The following is a 21256-nucleotide window of genomic DNA, read 5'->3' as shown; positions in this document are numbered from 1 at the left end:
GACCGTCACTACACAAACACAAACAGCTGTTTGTGGTGCGTTACACAATGAGTTTGGTCTGTCAATGTGAAGCAGTACACTAATTACACTACCTAAGTGATGTATACACATGCAAGATGTTTTAAAGCACTTTAGGCCTCCAATTTAGCATGCAATGTGATTTCTGCCCTTAAAACGCTGCTGTGTGTCAAATCCTGATTTTTCCCGGGGACTTTTGGCGTGTATCCCAATCTTCCATGCAAATACTCATGTATTAGACCCCTTGAAACATCATCACTTTTGTGGCCAGCATAAATGTTTCTAGTTTTCAAAGTTCGCCTCCCCGTTGAAGTGTATTGTGGTTCGCAAAAGTTCGCATGTTCGTGAACGTTTGCGGAAGTTCGCGAACGCGGTTCGTGAACCGAAAATCGGAGGTTTGGGCCATCTCTACCTAGCTCTAGTTAGGAGGCAGGTAACTGAAGAGGTTGAAGGTAAATGTGTATAGAATATAGAGCAGCCCCTCCAGTCTCTTTTTTAAAGATCTTTTTTTCTTAGGTCATTTAGATGCAGTTGCAAGCTTTTGTTGCTGTTTTTTTTAAATTAGTGATATAACTTTTTACTTGCAGTATCCACCATTTATTGTCCTCACATGGTTCTTCAAACAAGCACGGTATGCCTATTACATTTTTTCCAGGTTTGACTGGTGTTAGCCTGAGAACATAAGCTCACAAAATGTGTTGCCTTTTAGTGCTGAATAAATAATTAGACTGGCCATTGGCTGGTAATCTTCACTGGAGGTAAACCAACACTTACATCCATTGTTCAAACCCATTTTAAAATTTTTATGCATATTGTGTACCTCTTAGTATTCCATTATAGCACGTGGTAGGTTTTTAGGTTTTAGGAGTATATAGAATTGTTATCTTCTAGTGGAATACATCCACATTCCTGATTAATTAAAGGTGACAAGAGAGGCATATGGTCACCATATTTATTACATTTTAGGCAATACCAGTTGCCTGGCAGTCCTTGTGATGGCTTTGGCTGCAGTAGTGCCTGAATCCCACACTTGAAACAAGCATGTGTGTAATCGAGTCAAACTTGAGTCAGAAACACCTGAACTGCATGCTTGTTCAGGGTCTAAAAGTAATATTGACACAGGATCAGCACAACAGCCAGGCAACATGAGCAGTCTTAAACCAAACCTGAAATGAAAAAATTTATATAATTAAATCTTATACATTTTCACAGAGTCTCACATTCCCATTTTCAGTTTTGGTGGTGAAATTAAAAATCTGGTTCATTTACACACACACACACACACACACACACGCGGCTCCTGACTGGCGCACAAAGCTCTGCCGTCATAGAGATGGCAGAGAGAGGGGCCGGCAGAGAGAGAGGCCTGCGGCAAGAGAGAACAGCGTGACCAGCAAGAGCAGCGGGTATGTGCACCGCTTTGTCGGGAGGTGCCGTTTTGTGGTGCCAGCAGTCTCTGGTCCTTAAGGGGCTCATTGTTTTTGAATGATAATCTAGAGTGCCAGAGTAATTGTTGGTGACAAACCCAAAAGCTTTATGAAATAAGTAGAGTCAAGGGCTTTTCAAACAGAATACCAAGATAGCTCATGGTGACCCAGAACCACTAGAAGTGTATAAGAGGCTAAGACAGACTGAAAAGCCCTGTACAGCTGACCTTGCAAAAAAAAAAAATCTTTATCACTGGCCATGCAAAAGGGTGCTCAGATTTTGCACATGCTACACTTACTATTTGATGAGTTCCATTGTACTTTAGTGTGCTGTTTAGTAGAAGTGGACTTTCACTTGAGCCTGTAGGCAGTTTGAGCTGATACATTTTATGGTGAATTTTTTTTCCCCCCTTCACTTACGAACAGCAATCAAATATTTTAAAAGTGCTAAAAGCAGCATGTACAGTTATTGTAATCAGCACTTTCACTGACAGCAATAAAAACCCCACAAACAGCAAAATGATAGCAAAAAATGAACATAAAATAATAACGTAGAGAAAACACCAATTTAATGATAAGTGTTTTCCAGAGAGGATTCTGTAAAAAATTGAAAACTGCCAATAAACTCTAGCAGGCTGCTTCTGCTTTTAAAACGGCCTGAAAATGTTAACCTGTCAACCGCTAAACTAAGATTGCAATAGGAAAGGCTTCGCTTAGATTCTGAAAGATAAAAATTAAAATAATTTACAATAACTTATGCATAATGCATGGTGTTTATTACCTATCACTTGGAACAAATATGACATTAATCCCTTTGAGAAAATAATTATCCCTTAGCAGCCATAAAGCGTACAACAATGAATATTTCACCAAATAACCTGCTGCAAATGCAATATTTATGACGACTTTCTCATCAGCGAAGTGATTGTTTCCTATACGTTGCCGGCTACACCATTAAATCAAAAAGGCTCGGAGAAATGGATTTCTCTAGTTCAGGTCCTGACAGTGAGAAATGAGCCGTGCTTTTTGGAATATTATGGAACGCAACAGAAACGAGTCCGTTTGATTTACAGTTCAGCTGAATGGAGGTGCGATTTGGGACCTGTCTGTTGAGATCTTGCCCATTTCCATCATTACAGCCAAGGCAATCAATATACTCAGTACATCAGTGCCAGCATCAAAATTATAATTAGTATGCGGGACGTACACTGCACTCTTTCAGCATCAACTTGGAAGTAAAGCTAACTGATCAGATAGGCAACCAGGGAATTCTAAATGTCAGCTATGCTCATGTCTGTTTTTCTTGCGTTCGATATCCTGCGGTGTCGTAAAGGACGCATTATTTAGTCTCATTGATGGACACGGCGTCCTGTGGAGATAGCAAATTAATGAAAGCTTAAGTTATCAAAGGTTCACATTGAAGCAAAGAGGAGATCATCAATGAAAGAATTCCTCGAGAGGCTGATTCAATTATAGTAATTGCTATTATAGAAGTCTGTGCGTGGTAGGGTGGTAGTGGGATGGCAATGGTGGCTGCTATTGGTTCTGGAGGTAGATAGGGGGTGCATTTGCTCCTAATGCTAGCTAGGGACACACTATGCAATTTTTTGTCAAATAGGCAGCTTGACCCAATAATTTCCGACATGTCCGATCTGATAAAGGATTGATTTTGTGCAGTAGTGATGTAATGTATCCAGTTATCAATTGGGAGCAGATCAGACATCAGGAAAATAGCAGTTCAACCTATCAATCTGATGGGAAATTGCATGGTGTGTACCTAGCATTAAAATGGTCTGAAAGTCAGCATTTCTTCTTTGCTCTAAAAGATTATTTACAGCCTTAACCCTGGCAGTGCATTTCTGTCTGGAATTATGAGTCAAAAGCGGTACATATTTTTCAAGAATTTCAGGCCTCCAATTCTTAAGTCATAACTCACCAAAATATATCAGAATAAAAGCCCGGTAGACATTCTGCATATAAATAAAAGACTGGAACACAAAATTGTTGAATTAATGAAATTCATGAATAAACTTAAAACATTGTGAAACTGTACAAATAAGGCAGGCAGAGAGCAGTCAAAATCCAGGCAGAGGTTGGTGCAGGCGGCAGGCAGAGAGTAGTCAAAATCCAGGCAGAGTTCGGAGCGGCCGGCAAGCTTAGAGTAGTCAAAATCCAGGCAGAGGCTGGTGCAGGCAGCAGGCTGAGAGTAGTCAAAATCCAGGAAGACGTCGGTGCAGGCAGATGTCGGTCGGTACACACACACACACACACACACACACACACACACACACACACACACACACACACACACACACACACACACACATATATATATATATCTTATATATATATATATATATATACATGTATATACAGTACATATACATGTATATACATATATACATGTATATATCTATACACATGTATACATCTATACATACATATATATTTACACGTGGGTGATCACTGGGAAAATGATGAGCGTCACTTTAATTTTTCCTACAACCCCCCCATTGACATCACACCGCCCGTCATCTTGCCGCACCGCCGCAAACTGCAGCTCGGCCGTCCTAATTGGCTGCCGGGGATCCCTGAAAGAAGAGAGAAGCAGACGGGGATCCCTGCAGCCAGGGGGAGATGCCTGGGTCCTGCTGGCAGTGCCGATCGCACGCGGGACCCAGGAATTAGCAGCATACAACAGATTTGGGCCAGCCCGAGCTAGGCTCGGGAATACCGCTCTGGGTAAGTGAAATCCAGCCCGAGCTCAGCTCGGGAATACCGCCAGGGGGGTTAAACCTACTAGTGAAAAAGAAATGTAGCAGAACAGCATGCACACAGTTAAACACAGCACTTTGTTCTCCGCACCTCTTGTAGACCTTAATAGCCATTGCGGGACCAGTTACCTATTTACCTTCTGCATCTGATAAGTATTACTTCTATTATGCTGCCTATGTTTTAATGAAGATTTTGATTAAAGCTTTGGAAGTTTTACTATACAAGAGAGCTGCTCCTGGATTTTATGGCCTCAATTCACTAAGATCATGCTGGAGATAATTAGGCAAGAGAAAACTTACCACCACACATCAATCGGTATTTCCAGTGTTAATTCACTAAAGAAGCTTGTTTTCACAGTGAGAGAGTTATCTTATCATTTCTGTCCTTAATTTATCTCCTCTGTAGTTATTTCCACATGCAGTATATAGGGCCTGTCTTTACTAGAGATGGCTCGAACCTCTGATTTTAGGTTCACGAACCTCGAACGTGAATTTCCGAAAAAGTTCGCGTTCGTGCGAACTTCGCGAATCGTTATAGACTTCAATGGGCAGACGAACCTTCAAAACTACAAACATTAATTGTGGCCACTAAGGTGATGGAAAAGACGTTTTTAAGGGGTCTGACACCTGTAGGGGGGTATGGCGGAGTGGGATACACGCCAAAAGTCCCGGGGAAAAATCCGGATTTTAAGCACAGCAGGGTTTAAGGGCAGAAATCACATTTTATTGCTAAATTGGAGGCCTAAAGTGCTTTAAAACATCTTGCATGTGTATACATCAATCATGTAGTGTAATTAGTGTACTGCTTCACACTGACAGACTAAACAGTCTAAACTCACTGAGACTAAACTCACTGCTGTTTGTGTAGTGACGGCCGTGCTTGGACTGGTGCGCACCATGGCCAGAGTGCAGGCCATGGCGGTTTTCAAGCCCATATGATCAAGCTGAGGTAGCTGAATGACAGAACAAAAGTGACTGAGTGCCCAGCTGATCGAATTTGGTCTGTCCACAATGAAGCAATGACCTTATCATCTATCTTCTTGGTTCAGGTGTGCTCCCCAACACACTCATTTAGCCGGTCATTGCTTCATTGTGATACGCAAGCCCCTTCACCGCGGCAAGGTAACGATCACGAAGGGGAATTGACACATGTACATGCATTTTGTTTTGTTGTTGCAGCCGCAGTGCAGCCAGAAAAATTAGGTAAGCATGTACACGCACCAGAAAAATTATCATATCGGCCGCTGCTAGCAGCGGCCTTACAAATTCAGGAATCCACCTGGAGTCCTGGACCCTGTTGATGGTGGCGGAGAAGGCAGTCAAGCGGCCTGCAGGCAGATATACTGTGTGGGGACAGACTTAGTCTTGGTGCAGGCAGTCACATGGCGTGCAGGCAAAGATGCTGTGTGTGGGGACTGACTTAGTCTTCGGGCAGGCAGTAGCCCTCCGGGATCCATGCCTCATTCATTTTGATAAAGGTGAGGTACTGAACACTTTTTTGTTGACAGAAGTTGGATGGCAAATTGTGACAGCTCTGGCCACAGGTCAAGCCTGCGCACCCAGTAGTCCAGGGGTTCATTGCTGCTCAGAGTGTCTACATCTGCAGTTAAGGCCAGGTAGTCGGCTACCTGCCGGTCGAGGCATTGGTGGAAGGTGGATCCTGAAGGGCTAAAGAATCTCCGCATGTCCGACATCACCTTGAGATCGCTAGAGCGTCCTTTCCTTGCCTCCGTGGACATGGGAGGAGGAGGAAGATTACTGGCAGTTTCACCTTTATTCCATTGTGCTGTGACATCACCCTTAAGTGCACTGTAAAGCATAGTTGCCAGCTTGTTCTGCAAGTGCTGCATCCTTTCTGCCTTCTGGTGATTTGGAAACATCTCCGCCACTTTGTGCTTATACTGATGGTCTAGTAGGGTGGCCACCCAGTACAGCTCATTCCCCTTGAGTTTTTTTATACAGGGGTCCCTAAACAGGCTGGACAGCATAAAAGCCGTCATCTGCACAAATTTGGATGCAGACATACTATCCATCTTCTCTTGCTCTTCCTCAGTGATGTCAGGTAAGTTCTCCTCCTCCCCCAGCCACGAATAATACCACGGGAAAGTTGAGCAGCACAAGCCCCCTGTGACGCCTGCTGCGGTTGTTCTTCCGCCTCCTCCTAAAAAAAAACACCTTCCTCATCTGACTCCTCTTCCCCACTAGACTGTTCCTCCTCCTCCTCCCCCCTCCTCTGTGCTGCCGCAGGTGTTGAGGAAACATCTGGTTCTGCTGATAATTGATCCCACAACGATTCCTCCTGTTCCTGTTCACGCTCCTCCACAGCTTGATCCACCACTTTACACATGGCACGCTCCAGGAAGAAAGCATATGGGATCAAGTCGCTGAAGGCGCCTTCACTGCAACTCACTATGTTTGTCACCTACTCAAACGGCCGCATGAGCCTCCAGGCATTTCGCATGAGTGTCCAGTACTTTGGCCAGAACAATCCCATCTCCCCAGAGCATGTCCTTTTACTGTAGTTGTACAGATACTGGTTGATGGCTTTCTCCTGTTGTAGCAGGCGGTTAAACATCAGGAGCATTGAATTCCAGCGAGTCGGGCTATTGCAAATCAAGTGCCTCACCGGCAAGTTGTTTATCCGATGAATATTGGCCAAGCGTGCCATGGCCATGTAGGACCGCCTGAAGTGCCCACACACCATCCTGGACTGCTTCAGGACGTCCTGTAAGCCTGGGTACTTACACACAAATCTCTGAATTATTAGATTCAGCACATGTGCCATGCAGGGTACATGTGTCAACTTTCCCAAATTCAAAGCCGAAATGAGATTGCTGCCGTTGTCACACACCACGTTGCCGATTTCCAGTTGGTGCGGGGCCAGCCACTGATCCACCTGTTTGTTCAGAATAGCCAAGAGAGCTGCTCCAGTGTGACTCTCAGCTTTGAGGCAAGACATGTCTAAGATGGCGTGACACCGTCATACCTGGCATGCAGCATAGGCCCTGGGGAGCTGGGTCTGTGTAGCTGGAGAGGAGATTGCAGCACCATTAGAGTAGCATTGCCACTCAGCCAAGGAGGAGGAGGAGGACAACAGTGAAGAGGATGTATCAGGAGGAGTAGGAGGAGAAGGAGAGAAGGTGGCAGCAGGCCTGCCTGCAAGCCGTGGAGGTGTCACAACTAGGTCCGCTGTACAGCCACGTACTCCCGGCTTGCCAGCGGTCACCAGGTTGACCCAATGGGCCATGTAAGTAATGTACCTGCCCTGACCGTGCTTTGCAGACCAGGCATCCGTGATCAGATGGACCCTTGACCCAACGCTGTGTGCCAGAGATGACAACACTTGCCTTTCAACTTCATAGTACAGTTTGGGTATCGCCTTTTTTGAGAAATAATTGCGGCCTGGTATCTTCCACTGCAGTGTCCTAATCACCACAAATTTTTGGAAGGCCTCAGAGTCCACCAGCTGGTATGGTAACAGCTGGCAAGCTAACAGTTCCACCAACCCAGCTGTCAGACGCCGGGCAAGGGAGTGACTGGCAGACATTGGCTTCTTCCGCTCAAAGATTTCCTTCACAGACACTTGGCTGCTGCTGTGGGCAGAGGAGCAGGAACCGCTCAAGGTGAGAGGCAGAGTGGAGGAGGGTGGCTGTGAAGGTGCAAGGGAGAAAGTGGCTGAAGATAATGCATCTGAAGGAGGAGGAAGTGGAGAAGGAGGGTGGCTTTGCTTTTGTGTGCTGCTTTTCCTCAGGTGGTCATCCCATTGCAGTTTGTGCCTTTTCGTCATGTGCCTGCGTAAGGCAGTTGTCCCTACGCGGGTGTTGGCCTTTCCACAGCTCAATTTTTGGTGGCAGAGAGTACAGATGGCATTGCTCTCACCTGAAGCAGACACACAAAAAAATTTCTACACCGCTGAGCACTGGGGTGATGGCACTATGGTGGCGTCAGCAGCTGACGTTGAAGGACATGTTGGCTGGCTGTCCATAGGAGGCGATACATGCCACCGGACATTGCCACGAGCTGTTTGTGACGACGAGCTCCCCCTGCTTCTTTCAGCAACTCGTCTCCTCCTACTCCTCTCTGACTCCTCCTCTGAACTGTCCCCCTGGTCATCTCCTCTATTGGGAACCCACGTGACATCCACATCATCATAATCATCATCATAATCATCCTCCCCAGCTTCGCTTGTATCAGACACCTCCAAAACTGCACCAACAGCAGGTACTTCATCCTCCTCCTCACACTCTACGTCCATAGTGACGCCTAACTCAGACATATGAGGTGGTGTAACTTGCTTAGCACCTTCATTTTGTTGTAACAATAATGTAACCAAAGTGCAAAGTGTCAAATGTTGCGGATGTAGTGCTTGTAGTAGCACTGTTGGCTGTGGAAGATGATTTGTTCTGTGATAAATAGTCAACTACGTCCTGACAATCTTGGGAGTTGATGACATGTGCCTTCTTCTGAGCACTGTACTTTGGTCCAGGGCCGCATGAAATCACGTCAGCACGACCTCGAACAGACATGCCGGGTGGCTTGCCTCTGGCTCTGCCTTTGCCTGTTGTTTTGTCCATATTGGGGGGGATGAAGTGAAAGGTATGCACTGACTTGACTAATAGAATGTGCAGTCACACAGGTGCAATGAAAGGTATGTAGTGACTGGTATTACAATACAATGTGCAGCTGTCACACAGGTGCAATTAACAGGTATGCACGGACTGGTATATAAAACAGCGTGCGGTCACACAGGTGCCATGAACTGGTATGCACATACTGGTATTACAAATGTGCAGCTGTCACACACACAGGGGCAGTGAACAGTTATGCAGTGACTGGTATATAAAACTGCGTGCTGTCACGCAGGTGCAGTGAACAGGTATGCAGTGACTGGTATCAATACAATGTGCAGCTGTCACACACACAACTCGAACTCGCATAAAGTTCGCGTTCGCGTTCGATGTAATTTGTAAATGGACAATATTAGTTGTGCACAAAAGCAAATATGGTAACTATATGGGTAATAAAAAGTAGGAAAACACATTTTTATTGAATGTTATGTCAGAGTTTCAGACCACTTTAAGGGTTTTCGTTTTTTTTTTTATTTTTGGATCTACAACCCTCCAGTTACTAGATAACTTCTCTCTATAGGCAGCTGAGCTAATGATGCACTGAAATAGAAAGTGTCAAGTGAGTGTATTTGCACATCAACATCTCCATTGCTGCAAAGGGAGACCCGAGAATTGTGTAATCTGCGAACACTTTCATGGCTGCAAAGAGGCATGTTGTGAATCATCTGCCATGTCTGGAAAAGCTTAGCCAGCTGCAGGACAAGTTGTAAAGGTATTTTTTAATAACTTTACACCACAAATTAGCTTTCTTGGCACCTATAGATTATTCTGGGTGCTCAAAGAAAGCTTATCTCAGTGGAGGAGCTTGGGAAGGAAAGAGCAGAGTGTGCACAAACTAGCAAATAGACTAGCAAAGTTGCAGGGAAGACTCGTTGGATATGGCAGAGTACGTCCTGAATGCACTGATTGAGAAAGAGGAAGCCGCTGCCCCTTCCCCACAGGAAGTGATGTCATTGTTTATAGGTTTCTAAACAGCAAAGGAGCGCTCCATAGTGCATTACCAAAAAGTTTAAACTTTATTCGCAGGAAAATTGCATACTTACAAGATGTATAGATAAAATGTGCTCATCAGCGGTAAGGCTAACCGCTTCACACTCAGATCTGACGCCTTGCAAAACGAGCTCCAGGGAGATCGGAGACCGCACTGCTGGCCACAGCATGTGTAATCTTGCCACAAAGGGTGTGAGCCCTACCGCTGATGAGCGCATTTTATCTATACATCTTGTGAGTATGCAATTTTCTTGCGAATAAAGTTGAACCTTTTTGGTAATGCACTATGGAGCGCTCCTTTTCTGTTTAGATTGTCTGCATTCCTCAAATATTGGAGCAGTGCAGTGCATTTAGACTAAGAAGGAGTAAAGAACTTGTGGAAGTGACTGATTTCCTCTGAAGTGGAAGCGCGGGGAATTTGTTAGTTACTGGATTGTTTACAGGATTGTACAAGAAAGGTCTTCATCTGCATTTTTAGAAAACACAACTTAGCATGGCTTTCCTGCAGGGATTATGTCTCCATTTTCACATTCTTTCTGGATACATGGGGAGGGATAGGGGAGAGGACTGTATGCTGCTGTGTAAGTTGGAATCCACACAGTTAAAGAGGTAACAAGGAAGGGCATAAAATGTACCTACTGTAAGCAGAGCAGGGACAAGGTCCTCCAGCACCCAAGGCTGAGACACCAAAGTGCGCCCCTCCATCCCTCCCACCCCAGCTGTCACACACTGATTGCTATTAGACTAAGAGGGCCACAGGGCCCACAACCTCACCAACACCTTAATCTCTAGTTATCTGGCTTGCAGTCACTGCTATGTATCCCCTTTTCTTATTTCTTTCTGCTTCATACACAATTAGGAATGACAGCTGAATGAATTGTGCGCCCCCTCCTACACTGCGCCCTGAGGCTGGAGCCTCTCCAGCCTAAGCCTCGGCCCGGCCCTGACTGTAAGGCTTGGAAACTGATGAAAATTTTGCTTTGGGGCCCCATGATTTGTCATTATCCTGTAGGCATGTGTTTGAGTTCCCCAGCCTAGCAGAGCAGCACTTCAGCTGTGCTTCTATAGCTAAGCCTGGTCAGTGCCATCTTTATGTCTGCAGGGCTGGATTTCTGGCACAGAGGCCATGGCTGCCCGAGGATGTGGCTGTATTTGGAATAGGCACAGTTCCCCAACCTTATCCTCTAGGCCCACCAACAGTACATGTTTTTCAGAAAACCACAAACATGCACAGGTGGGGTAATTTGTGTCTCAGCAGAGCTGATTAACTACCTCTGAGGATTTCCGTAAAACATGCACTGCTGGTGGGACTTTGGAATAGGGGGTTGCTGTATATGGAAGAGGAGGATTCATATTGACTAGGCAGGCTGTTGACCAACTGGAGAGAGGAGCCGATCCAATGGGAGCTGTACACTTAACGTGGACCTGCTGTACTTAGACATTCCAAATGGAAAAGCGGGCTGCACATATAAAGGGTGGGAAGTTGTAGCACATGCAAGAGTTGGCTGATATATACAGAAGATGGGCTGCGTATGGAAGGGGAGCCACAAGAAACTTGGCCAAGAGGAGGAAAAATTATAAGTCCAGCCTTGTAACACTATATGTTCCAGCACATGCCTGGGTACCTCCCCTAAGGCCTCTTTCACACGGACAGCTTAACTTAACAGTTGCCACTTTTTAGCACAAACATCATTGAATGAAAGACAGCAACACACCTTCATCACTATTCCAGGCATGTACACCATTAAGAATTCATGAACAACAGAAACAGATATGGAGCTCTGCCACCTGAAGAATACCAGTCCACATAGTTCATGACATGGATGAGGGAACTCTGCAGGATAGGAGCATAAATCCTTCTCCTCTCCTGCAAAGACCTTCAGATAGGCCCGGCTAGCCCCAATGTCTACTCATAGCCCTCATGCAGAGTTTGCATTGGAAGCATTAGCCTGCTGCAGAGCACACATTGGAAATATGTTCATAGTTACCTCTCCTGGCGGAGGCAACAGTCCTTGGGACTACCTCGGAATTTTAAATATCTTCTCAAGAGCTGCTGCTCACTATCATGTGACCACAGTAAAGCCCTGGAGCTCTCGCGAGAAGCTGCAGGAGAGATGCAAAGACTGCTGTCAGAGCTGTGAGATATAACTAAGGATACAGGCCAGTGGCGTAGCTAGAGATCATGTGGCCCCATATCAAAACATTCATGGGGCCCTCAGATGTAGGCACTTAAAAGGACTCAGAGCTGAAAAACTAAAAAGATTTTATACATACCTGGGGATTCCTCCAGCCCCATCCGCCTGGATCGCTCCCACGCTGCCGTCCTCCGCTGCCTGCAGCTTCAGGAACCAGGTCACTGCACTTCCATCATCTTGGCCAGTCTACGTAGGAGAAGTGAGCTCTTTGCGTATCTCTCCAGCAATTGCTGGAGAGATACGTAGAGGGAGCACTTCCCTTACGTCAGACTGGCTCCGACTGACGGAAGTGTGGGAACCCTGTACCGGATCTGCAGACATCGGAATATGGCGGAGTGGGAGCGATCCAGGCAGATGGGGCTGGAGGAAGCCCCAGGGATGTATAAAATCTTTTTAGTTTTGAGCTCTGGTACATTGCAATGCCACCTGTTTCTACCCTATGGATATGAGTTAATTGGGCAATTTACATCCTTATGCAATCAACACTGCATGTAGTTCATGGGCACTGAGACAAAGTCAGAGGGGGAGGAATACAATAAAGTTAATGGTGAATACATTAAGTATCCACTGGGCCGCTCTATGCTCCAGGGCCCCATAGCAACTGCTATGCTAAGCCCCTGATACAGACATGCTCTATGACATATTCTTGCATATAAGCCGTATTCTCAGCTTCATGCACATATAAATTAGATAGGCATAAAAGCTCAAGTGCTAAGATCAGCAATCTAAAGTTCTGAAATTGTGACTTTAAACATTAATAGTCTGCTATGCAAGAAACAAGAGCAAACCACACAACACTTCCATCAAATCACCATTTTCTAAGTGTAGTTAAAACCTAAATTACCAGTTGCACATCTCTGCAGATTTGTGGGAAGCTACAGAGTTTTCTCTAAATCTTCTCTACAGTGACAATATCCACAATGGGACACATAAAGCAACAGGTTTAATCCTTTCCAACCCTATGTAGTACTATGTCCGACATTTCTCTCTATAGGTCCAATGTTGGACATAGTCCGATATAGGAAAACTGGCTGCCGCTAGATGGTGCTGTTGGCCCTTAAAATCTGGCACAGGGTCATCCGCTTCAGATCAAAGTGACACTCTGATCACCGCCGGCCCCAACTATTGCCACTGTGTCATGTAATATACATATAAATACAGAGGGGCTGCAGCACACAACAGGAAAGCAGTAACAGGGGCTCTTGGTTCTGCTTTAACGTGTTTAAGCTCACCAACTGCTCCAAAGTATCCCCAGTCTGGTGAGTCCTACTCTAACCAGGCAAAAATGCTAGTTTTTATCAGCGTTCTAGTGGGAGCCATGCCAAAAGCCCAAGGGTCAACTAAATGGGAAAAAGAAAATGAAAAGCACCTCACCTTCTTCTAGCTACTGACTGAACTCTGAGCTCAGCTCATTTATATGCTTAACTGTCCTAGAGGTGGGCGTGGTTATTAGGGATGCTCATTCGGATTCCGCGGAAATGCAATTTCCGAAATTCCGATCGGAAATTGCATTTCCGCATCGGAATGCGGAAATCGGTAATGCAAGTGCGTTAGGCGGATTTCCGCCGGAAATCGCGGAAATTTCCGCCGGAAATCGCGGAAATTCCGCCTGACTTTAACATTGATTTTCTCAAAAACTATAAGGTCTTTTTGAAAACTTTTTTTTTGCATCTTGTTCACAAGATTCAGTTTAATAACCCCTGAAAATTTGGTGTTTGTAGGACTTAAGGGGGCTTTGCTATTAACCGCTAAAGTCAGCTGGTTTTTCCTGTAATGTAAAATACAGAAAATCTGCTTCTGCCTATTTTCTGCATTTACATTACAGGAAAAATCCGCCGACTTTAACGGTTAATAGCAAAGCCCCCGTACGTCCTAGAAGCACCAAATTTTCAGGGTTTATTAAACAGAATCTTCTGAACAAGATGCAAAAAAAGTTTTCAAAAAGACCTTATAGTTTTTGAGAAAATCGATGTTAAAGTCGGGCGGAATTTCCGTGATTTCCGGTGGAAATTCCGCATTGGAATGCGGAAATTGGTAGCGGAAAGCGGAATCGGTATTTGGCAATGGCAAAATGCGGAATTACCACGGAATCGGAAATTGGCATTTCCGACCATCCCTAGTGGTTATGCACGCTCACAGGGGAAAATAATATATACCAGGGGATGAGCAGCACAAAGCAAATTATATGCAATACTAGGTAATATACATATACACATAATGAGCTTGATTCAGTAAACGGTGCTAAGTGTTATCACGCCTACTTAGCACGCCTCTTCACACCTAAACCAGCTGTTTGCGCATTGAAATGCGTGCAAAACGCATCGTGCGCAAAGTCTGGTGCGCAAAACTTTGCTCGCGCATAGTCCGCTCGCACCTAATGGCCCTATAACGTCGCATTAGATGTGACCTTAACGTCGCACCCATGCAACGTTAAAGTCGCATCCAATGCGACGTTATAGGGCCATCGCGATGCAACGTTTTGAGCGCATCGGACTTTGCGCGTGCAAATATTACATGGGTACATTCGGGCTTGCTTTAGGGGTGCTGGATCTGGTCAAGACAAGGCCTGACACTTTGTTACCCTCTAGCACCACGCAGCGCAATAATGGAAGTACACTGGAGCATGTGCAAGGGGGTGGAGCTAGCTGGCTACCCTGATGCTGGGTCACCTCCTTGCTCTAGAGACCCTCCAGATTGCTGCCGCACCACGACTTTGTGATCACCCAAGACCCCCCAGCACACCAGAAAAAAATAATGCTGGGGGGGATGTGGGTGATTACGAAATGGGATTGGATTAGAAAGTACACATGCTAGAGGAAACTCGGCCGAGGTGGCCAATAATGACTGACTGCCAAGAATGTAGTGTGTGTGTATAGCAGCCCTGACACCCCTTGGCCCCTGGGTCAGTGATCTGCCTGGCAGATTTGGCCAAGCCAAGGCTGAAGGCATTGTTCTCGCCTCTCACCCCTCCCTCCGTGTGATATGACATCAACCCTGCGCTGTTTTGTTGACCTTCCCAACCCTGCACAACAACAGAACACATGGCTAGTCTGTACAGGGATTAAGTGCCGATCCCTGCCATGAAACATTCCTCATACATGTGTACAATGCTTAACACTGCCATCTTTCAAGTTAGCAAAGCAGCTGTCTTTTCATGTACTATAATTAAAACAGAGATATGCTACAGCTTTAAAGAGGAACTGTAACCAAGGATTGAACTTCATTACAATCAGTAGCTGATACCCCTTTTACCATAAGTAAGCCTGACCTTTTCTCGAATGGATCATCAGGGGGGTCTGAATGGCTGATATTGTGGTGAAGCACCTCCCACCGTGTGTCATGTCAGGACCTAGGTCCTGACAGTTTCCTGTCTGTGAACCTTGTTGCACTGTGATTAATAGCAACTGTTTCCATCTGCCAAGCAACCAGTATCTCCCTCTGTGCATATGTATATCTATGAAAAATGAAAAAACAAACTTTTAGCCTATTGCATTGTTAGGGGGTGTGGTTATAGAGAATAGCAGTTGGTGCTATCTTTTTTTTCTTGTCTGCCAGTAGTAAAGATGATGACGTGCAGGCTCATAGGCCTCAATTCACTAAGCAGTTTAGACTAGTCTACTGATGGTATTTAGTCTACTGATGGTTTGGTCAGTTGCATAAAAGGGGAATTAACTATTACCAAATGTTTTAGACCTGTTTTTAGACATGGTCTAAACCATTTGGTAATTAGGTCAGCAAAGCAGAGAAAATGATTAAAAGATGCAATTCACAAACAAGTAGCTATGACTGACATCCTTCTCCTCTGATGAGCTCTCCTCTGCATACACTTAAACTTATGCATAATTAATTCAAAAGTTTCCATCCTCACGTTTAAAATACCTCACAGAATTACTTTACCTACAGAAATCAGCTGGTCTAATCTCTGTCAGAAAAAGTGGGTGTGGTTACTCCTTGTTTGCCTTTGTGAATTATGTAATTACTGAATTTTAGACCAGAGGCTTGATTCACAAACCGGTGCTAACAGTTAGCACCCTAGTGAAAAGCCCTTTATCACGCCTAAACTCAGTTTAGGCGTGATAAGTTTAAGCACCAACTGGGTTAGCACCGCAGTGCACAGCTGATGAAAAGTTTTGCGCTAGCAAAGTCTGGTGCACTTCGCATAGAGTTTAATGGCGCTGCTTTGCACGCGGGACTTTGCGCGCGAACTAAACTTATCTAAACTTATCACGCCTAAATTTATCATGCCTAAACTGGCTTTTTTACCAGCGTGGTGCAATGGTTATCACGCCTAAAGTCTCTAACTGGGTTAGCACCGCTTTGTGAATCAAGCCCCAGGTCTAAAAACTGGTCTAAAACATTACACCAATTCATCAGTCGTCTAAAAACCATCTGTAGACTAGTCTGAACTGCTTAGTGAATTGAGGCCATTGTGGATCAAACAAAAGGAACAAATTACATGGCAAATATCAATCACGTCTTGATCTTTCTTCTATTTTTTACTTCTCATTTTGCAATATATTTATTTATTTTTCCCCTTTTCGCTAAAGTAACTCTTTAAATGTCTAATTGTAGATGCTGTCAATGTGGAGTAGAATTGCAGGTACAGAGATAGCCTTGATTTGGCCTGCATATTCCTATACTGTGCTGTATATCTGCACATACACTGTGTGTAAGTGATATCACTGGCTTCAGTTATATTTAAAGACAGGTGCTTTTACTGACTTAAGGGGAATTAAATGGTTTGAACAGACTGCCATTATTTTCCCTTACGTTCTATAACGTTCTGTGGGAGCGCACAGCACCTTGATAGGATATTTGCCATTGCTTTGAGTAGTTTGATAAAGTGACAGATACACTTAAAGCGTGTTGACTATATCTCTGAGTTGAAGAGTTTGCCTCAGGCTGCATGGGTGGTTTTTAATCTCAGAAACTGGAAGAAAAAAACTCTTTCAGTGATAAAACCTCTCTTTAGTGCGGCTGTAAGATATTTATATGTGATTGTTAAGTAATTAGTCTTATGGGATTAATCTCCCAGGGGTATACTTATAATGGGGAACAAATCTTCTAAATGAGCAATTGTTGCGCAATTAATCTCCTTCTCTCCAAGTCCATACAGCAGGGGGAAAACAGGATATCATTTGCCAATACTTTCTGTTAGCAGATTAAATTGCAGATTCCTACGATCGAGGAAGATCAATCATGTGAGTGAAATTCCTTTTTGAAACAGCTCTCATTATAACTAATGCGATACAAGCAAACAAACTGATCTCAGACATTTGAGTTGTGCTATCCTATGAATACGACCCCTTGAGAACCAAAGCAAGTGTTGAGTTTCAGTGATCCGTCAGTGCAATTGCGGTACTATTTAATGTTCACTATTTAATCAGTAGCCGATACCCCTTTTTACAAGAATTTTAGGCCTAACTCACTAAAATATATGAGAATAAAAGCCCGTTAGACATTCTGCATATAAATAAAAGACTGGAATACAAAATTGTTGCATTAATTACATTTATGAATAAACTTCAAAAAAATGTGAAACTAGAAAAAAAGGCATGCAGAGAGTAGTCAAAATTCAGGCAGAAGTCGGTGCAGCTGGCAGGTAGAAAGTAGTAAAAATCCAGGCAGAGGTCAGTGCAGGCGGCAGACAGACAGTAGTCAAAATCCAGGCAGACATTGGTGCAGGTGGCAAGCAGAGAGTAGTAAAAATCCAGGCAGAGGTCGGTGTACGCGGCAGGCAGAGAGTAGTCAAAATCCAGGCAGAGGTCGGTGTACGCGGCAGGCAGAGAGTAGTCAAAATCCAGGCAGAGGTCGGTGTACGCGGCAGGCAGAGAGTAGTCAAAATCCAGGCAGACGTTGGTGCAGGCGGCAGGCAGAGAGTAGTCAAAATCCAGGCAGACGTTGGTGCAGGTGGCAGGCAGAGAGTAGTCTAAATCCAGGCAGACGTTGGTGCAGGCGGCAGGCAGAGGGTAGTCTAAATCCAGGCTGATGTCGTTGTCGGTAACAGGCAGAAGCACTCATCTCAGAAGCAGTTGGGAACCAAATGGCTATATTGCTAACCTCTTGTGCTTTCAAATGAGCTTATCTGCCATGTCTGCCATGGCAGTCAGGTGGCACAGGGGAGATCTCAAATTACAACTTGTGGTTAGAGACAAATGAGGAGGAATTAGACAGGCAAAACTCTCTCTATATACTGTATATATATATATATATATATATATATATATATATATATATATATACCTACCTATATATGTATACATACATATATATATATGTGTGTGTGTATACATATATATGTATATAAATATAAAATGTATATACATACCTGTATATATGTATATACATATATATGTATCTACATGAATATGTAGATACATATAAATATATATGCAGAGAACGTAATGTATCCATGCGCACCATGCACATACACCAACATAAGCTGTGTGCATGCTGACAAAAAACACATACAGGGGAAGGAGGGAGTGCACTGAATTAAAACCCTAGCCACAGGGGTCAGTACACAGCTTATGCTGGTGTATGTGCATGGTGCGCATGGATACATTACATTAGCTCCCTTGTGTGATTGGTAAGATGTGCTATCTGTCCCAGGAGAGGACGTCAGGGTGTGTGCTCCTAATCCCTAGATAGGTTTGATGCAATGAATGTTTGCATGTCTGCACTATGCATGTTACAGGGCCAGAGTTAGGACACCTATGTTTACCTGGGTACTTCTGCGCAGTATAGGTGACTAAGCATAAGAATGCATTCTTCTGTGAACTAAGACCCCGGCTTTTAACTTAGCTGTAGGGATAACAGTTGTGCCTGGATGAGTGAATCTGTGAATGCATTTGTTTGAACATTTGCATGTGAGAGTGCGAAGGGTTAATAGATTTTTGCTGATTTCTGGCCACACCCCCTTCAGCACCTCCATTTCCTTAATTACTTATTTAATGTCCTAACTAGAGGTGATGTGCCTGGATACATGTGTTTTTTTTCAAAAAGTGATGAATTGGGCAGTCAGACACTGATGGGTGTTGAAGTTCAACTTTTATCTCTTTGGAAGTTGCCCTAAGCTTATAATCTACCATTCTTACTATACTTCTGCCCATTCAGGGGTTAACTTTCCTTTTGCTGCCACATCCAGGGATGTTTACTAGTCTCATGAACTGTAAACTTGATCATGTTTGTAACATCAAGCTGCCAGGAGATGGCCTTAAAGTGAACTTAGCCCCATTTTTAGCACCCAGGGCATCTTAATAGCACATTAAAAGTGTATGCCAAAAATGTGTCTCATTATTAGAAACATTTCAATATTACCTTTTAATTTTACATTTAAAGTTTAGCACAGATTTCATGAGCCTTCTTACGATGACCCAACCACTGAGATTTAAGGCAGCTAAGGACTTAAGCAATTGTTTTATTGCACACATACCAAGAAGTAAACAATACCTTTTCATCAACAGAGGAGAGTGGGTAATTAGGACAACTTATTCCAAGAGCTTATCCAGAGGGATTGTGTGAAGATAGCATTTGTGACTTCTGTAAATAAGGATGGCGAGAAGGGGAGGGGGGAACATGGCAGCTCCTATAGCTTTTACAAACCAGGAGAAATTCCAGGGAAGGAAAGGGTGCTTAGTTCCCTTTAAAGCCTCCGTCTTTAACATGAACTCCTCAGACAATCCTGTCCTTTGCTTTCTCTTGCCTATATTGAATGTGGGACAGTAGACTAAATATTTTTCTCCATTTAAAAGGGCCGAATGACTGACTACACGTTTTGGAGACTTCCGAGACTAATTAAAGAAAAAAAGATTGTTTGAAATATCACTCTCTTTCAATTATGTATGAGCTTTCAAATGAGGCTTAAAATGTTCCCAGGCTATTCTTTAATATCTTAATACAATAAGCCATTCTTTACTCTTTTGACACTTTCATTGCTTTACTCCTTGCCTTATCAGTGGCATGCAGGTGTAATGGGACAGAAGACACAATTGCTTTTCATGTTATCAGTTTGCAGGAGGCATAAAACACTTTTCAATGAGATGCAAGGTAGGTTCTTCCTTTTCTGAGGTGAGATACCACCAAATCAATCAATAGCACATCCCAGAAAATCCTGCTAGTGGTTGAAAAGGACTCAAATACAGCACTGATCATAGCAGCGGAAGAACAGACACTAAGCACCAGATCCAAAGTAAATAAGTAAGAATGCACCACTTTAGCCAGGCCTTGAAGTGCTGATTGCTCACAGAGGCTTCTGAGGCAGTAGAGTATTTTAGTGGCAGGTGTAACGTGTAGTGATGATCGCAATTCGCTAGTTACGATTACGCAAATTTTCGCATACATTTTCGCAATTACACCTGTACATAATTACAATTTGTAAATTCTTTTTTTTTTTTTAATTATTGCAAACAATCAGCAGCTTTACAAAAAGCCATGTCCCAACTATTAGCTTGGCTTCATCAGGACCCTCCCATGGTTGGGGGTGGATTGCATCATAGTTTGCATTGAACTATAACATTTTTGTTATATAATAGTCTACAAAAAAAAAACTAAGACAAAAACTAAAAAAGCTAATAATGGTAAACGACACCCCCCCTCCCCCACCACAAACAGAGTCATACTTTGACGCTCCCCTCTCCACCCCCCCCCCCCCCCTCCACCACCACCAACTACCGTGGCCTACTACTTTCTTTACAGAAAAAAGAGAGAAACAACCAAGAAAAGCGAGAGCCTCCCATTCCAAAACTTAAAGGAAAACTTAAGTCTGATTATTTTTCCATATAAAGTTATTACCGTGCAGCAGTGTCAGAACGCTTCCTTATTTCATAAAATCCGCCGCTGCCCAAGCCTTAGATCGGCTGTTATCCTCTCCGTGATTATTTTTAATTTATTCAAAATGGCGCTGCTGGCCGGAACTCCGGGTCAGCCAGCACTCCTTCCCTGTTTATGTCACTACTCGCGCTGTGTGTACTCGCGCGGTAGTTTCACTGCTGGCTCATGCACGTCCAAAGCTGCGAGAAAGCGAGCATGTGCGCATGCACGCGCTAGCCTGGCGCAGCGCAACCCGCGCACCGCGCACACTACATGCACGCGCGCTCCCTGCGTGCACGAGCGCGCACGCAGCCAAGATGCTACTGCTCGCGCAGATCAGGAACTTGGAGCGCGGCTGGCGGTATTAGGACCCAGCGCAGGAGGGAGCCTCCTACTGTTTATGATCCTGGGTC

The 21256-nt window shown here is 44.3% G+C and overlaps 1 protein-coding gene across 1 annotated transcript in view; it reads right to left on the bottom strand.

The window, feature by feature from the left end:
• Window positions 1-8793, bottom strand: part of LOC137536701 (inositol polyphosphate multikinase-like) — a 20857-nt gene extending 12064 nt beyond the window's left edge. Inside the window, exons 1-3 of the mRNA XM_068258930.1 lie at window positions 8550-8793; window positions 3382-3433; window positions 992-1184 (exon numbers count right to left, since the gene is read on the bottom strand). Of these exons, the coding sequence (XP_068115031.1) occupies window positions 992-1184; window positions 3382-3433; window positions 8550-8793 (489 nt within the window). The remainder of the gene's footprint in view (window positions 1-991; window positions 1185-3381; window positions 3434-8549) is intronic.
• Window positions 8794-21256: the final 12463 nt, after the last annotated feature.

Source organism: Hyperolius riggenbachi, chromosome 10, assembly GCF_040937935.1.
Source record: "Hyperolius riggenbachi isolate aHypRig1 chromosome 10, aHypRig1.pri, whole genome shotgun sequence".
NCBI classification, from domain to species: Eukaryota; Metazoa; Chordata; class Amphibia; order Anura; family Hyperoliidae; genus Hyperolius; species Hyperolius riggenbachi.
The sequence above is the reverse complement of the archived record's forward strand: the minus strand, read 5'-3'. Positions and strand labels throughout refer to the sequence as shown.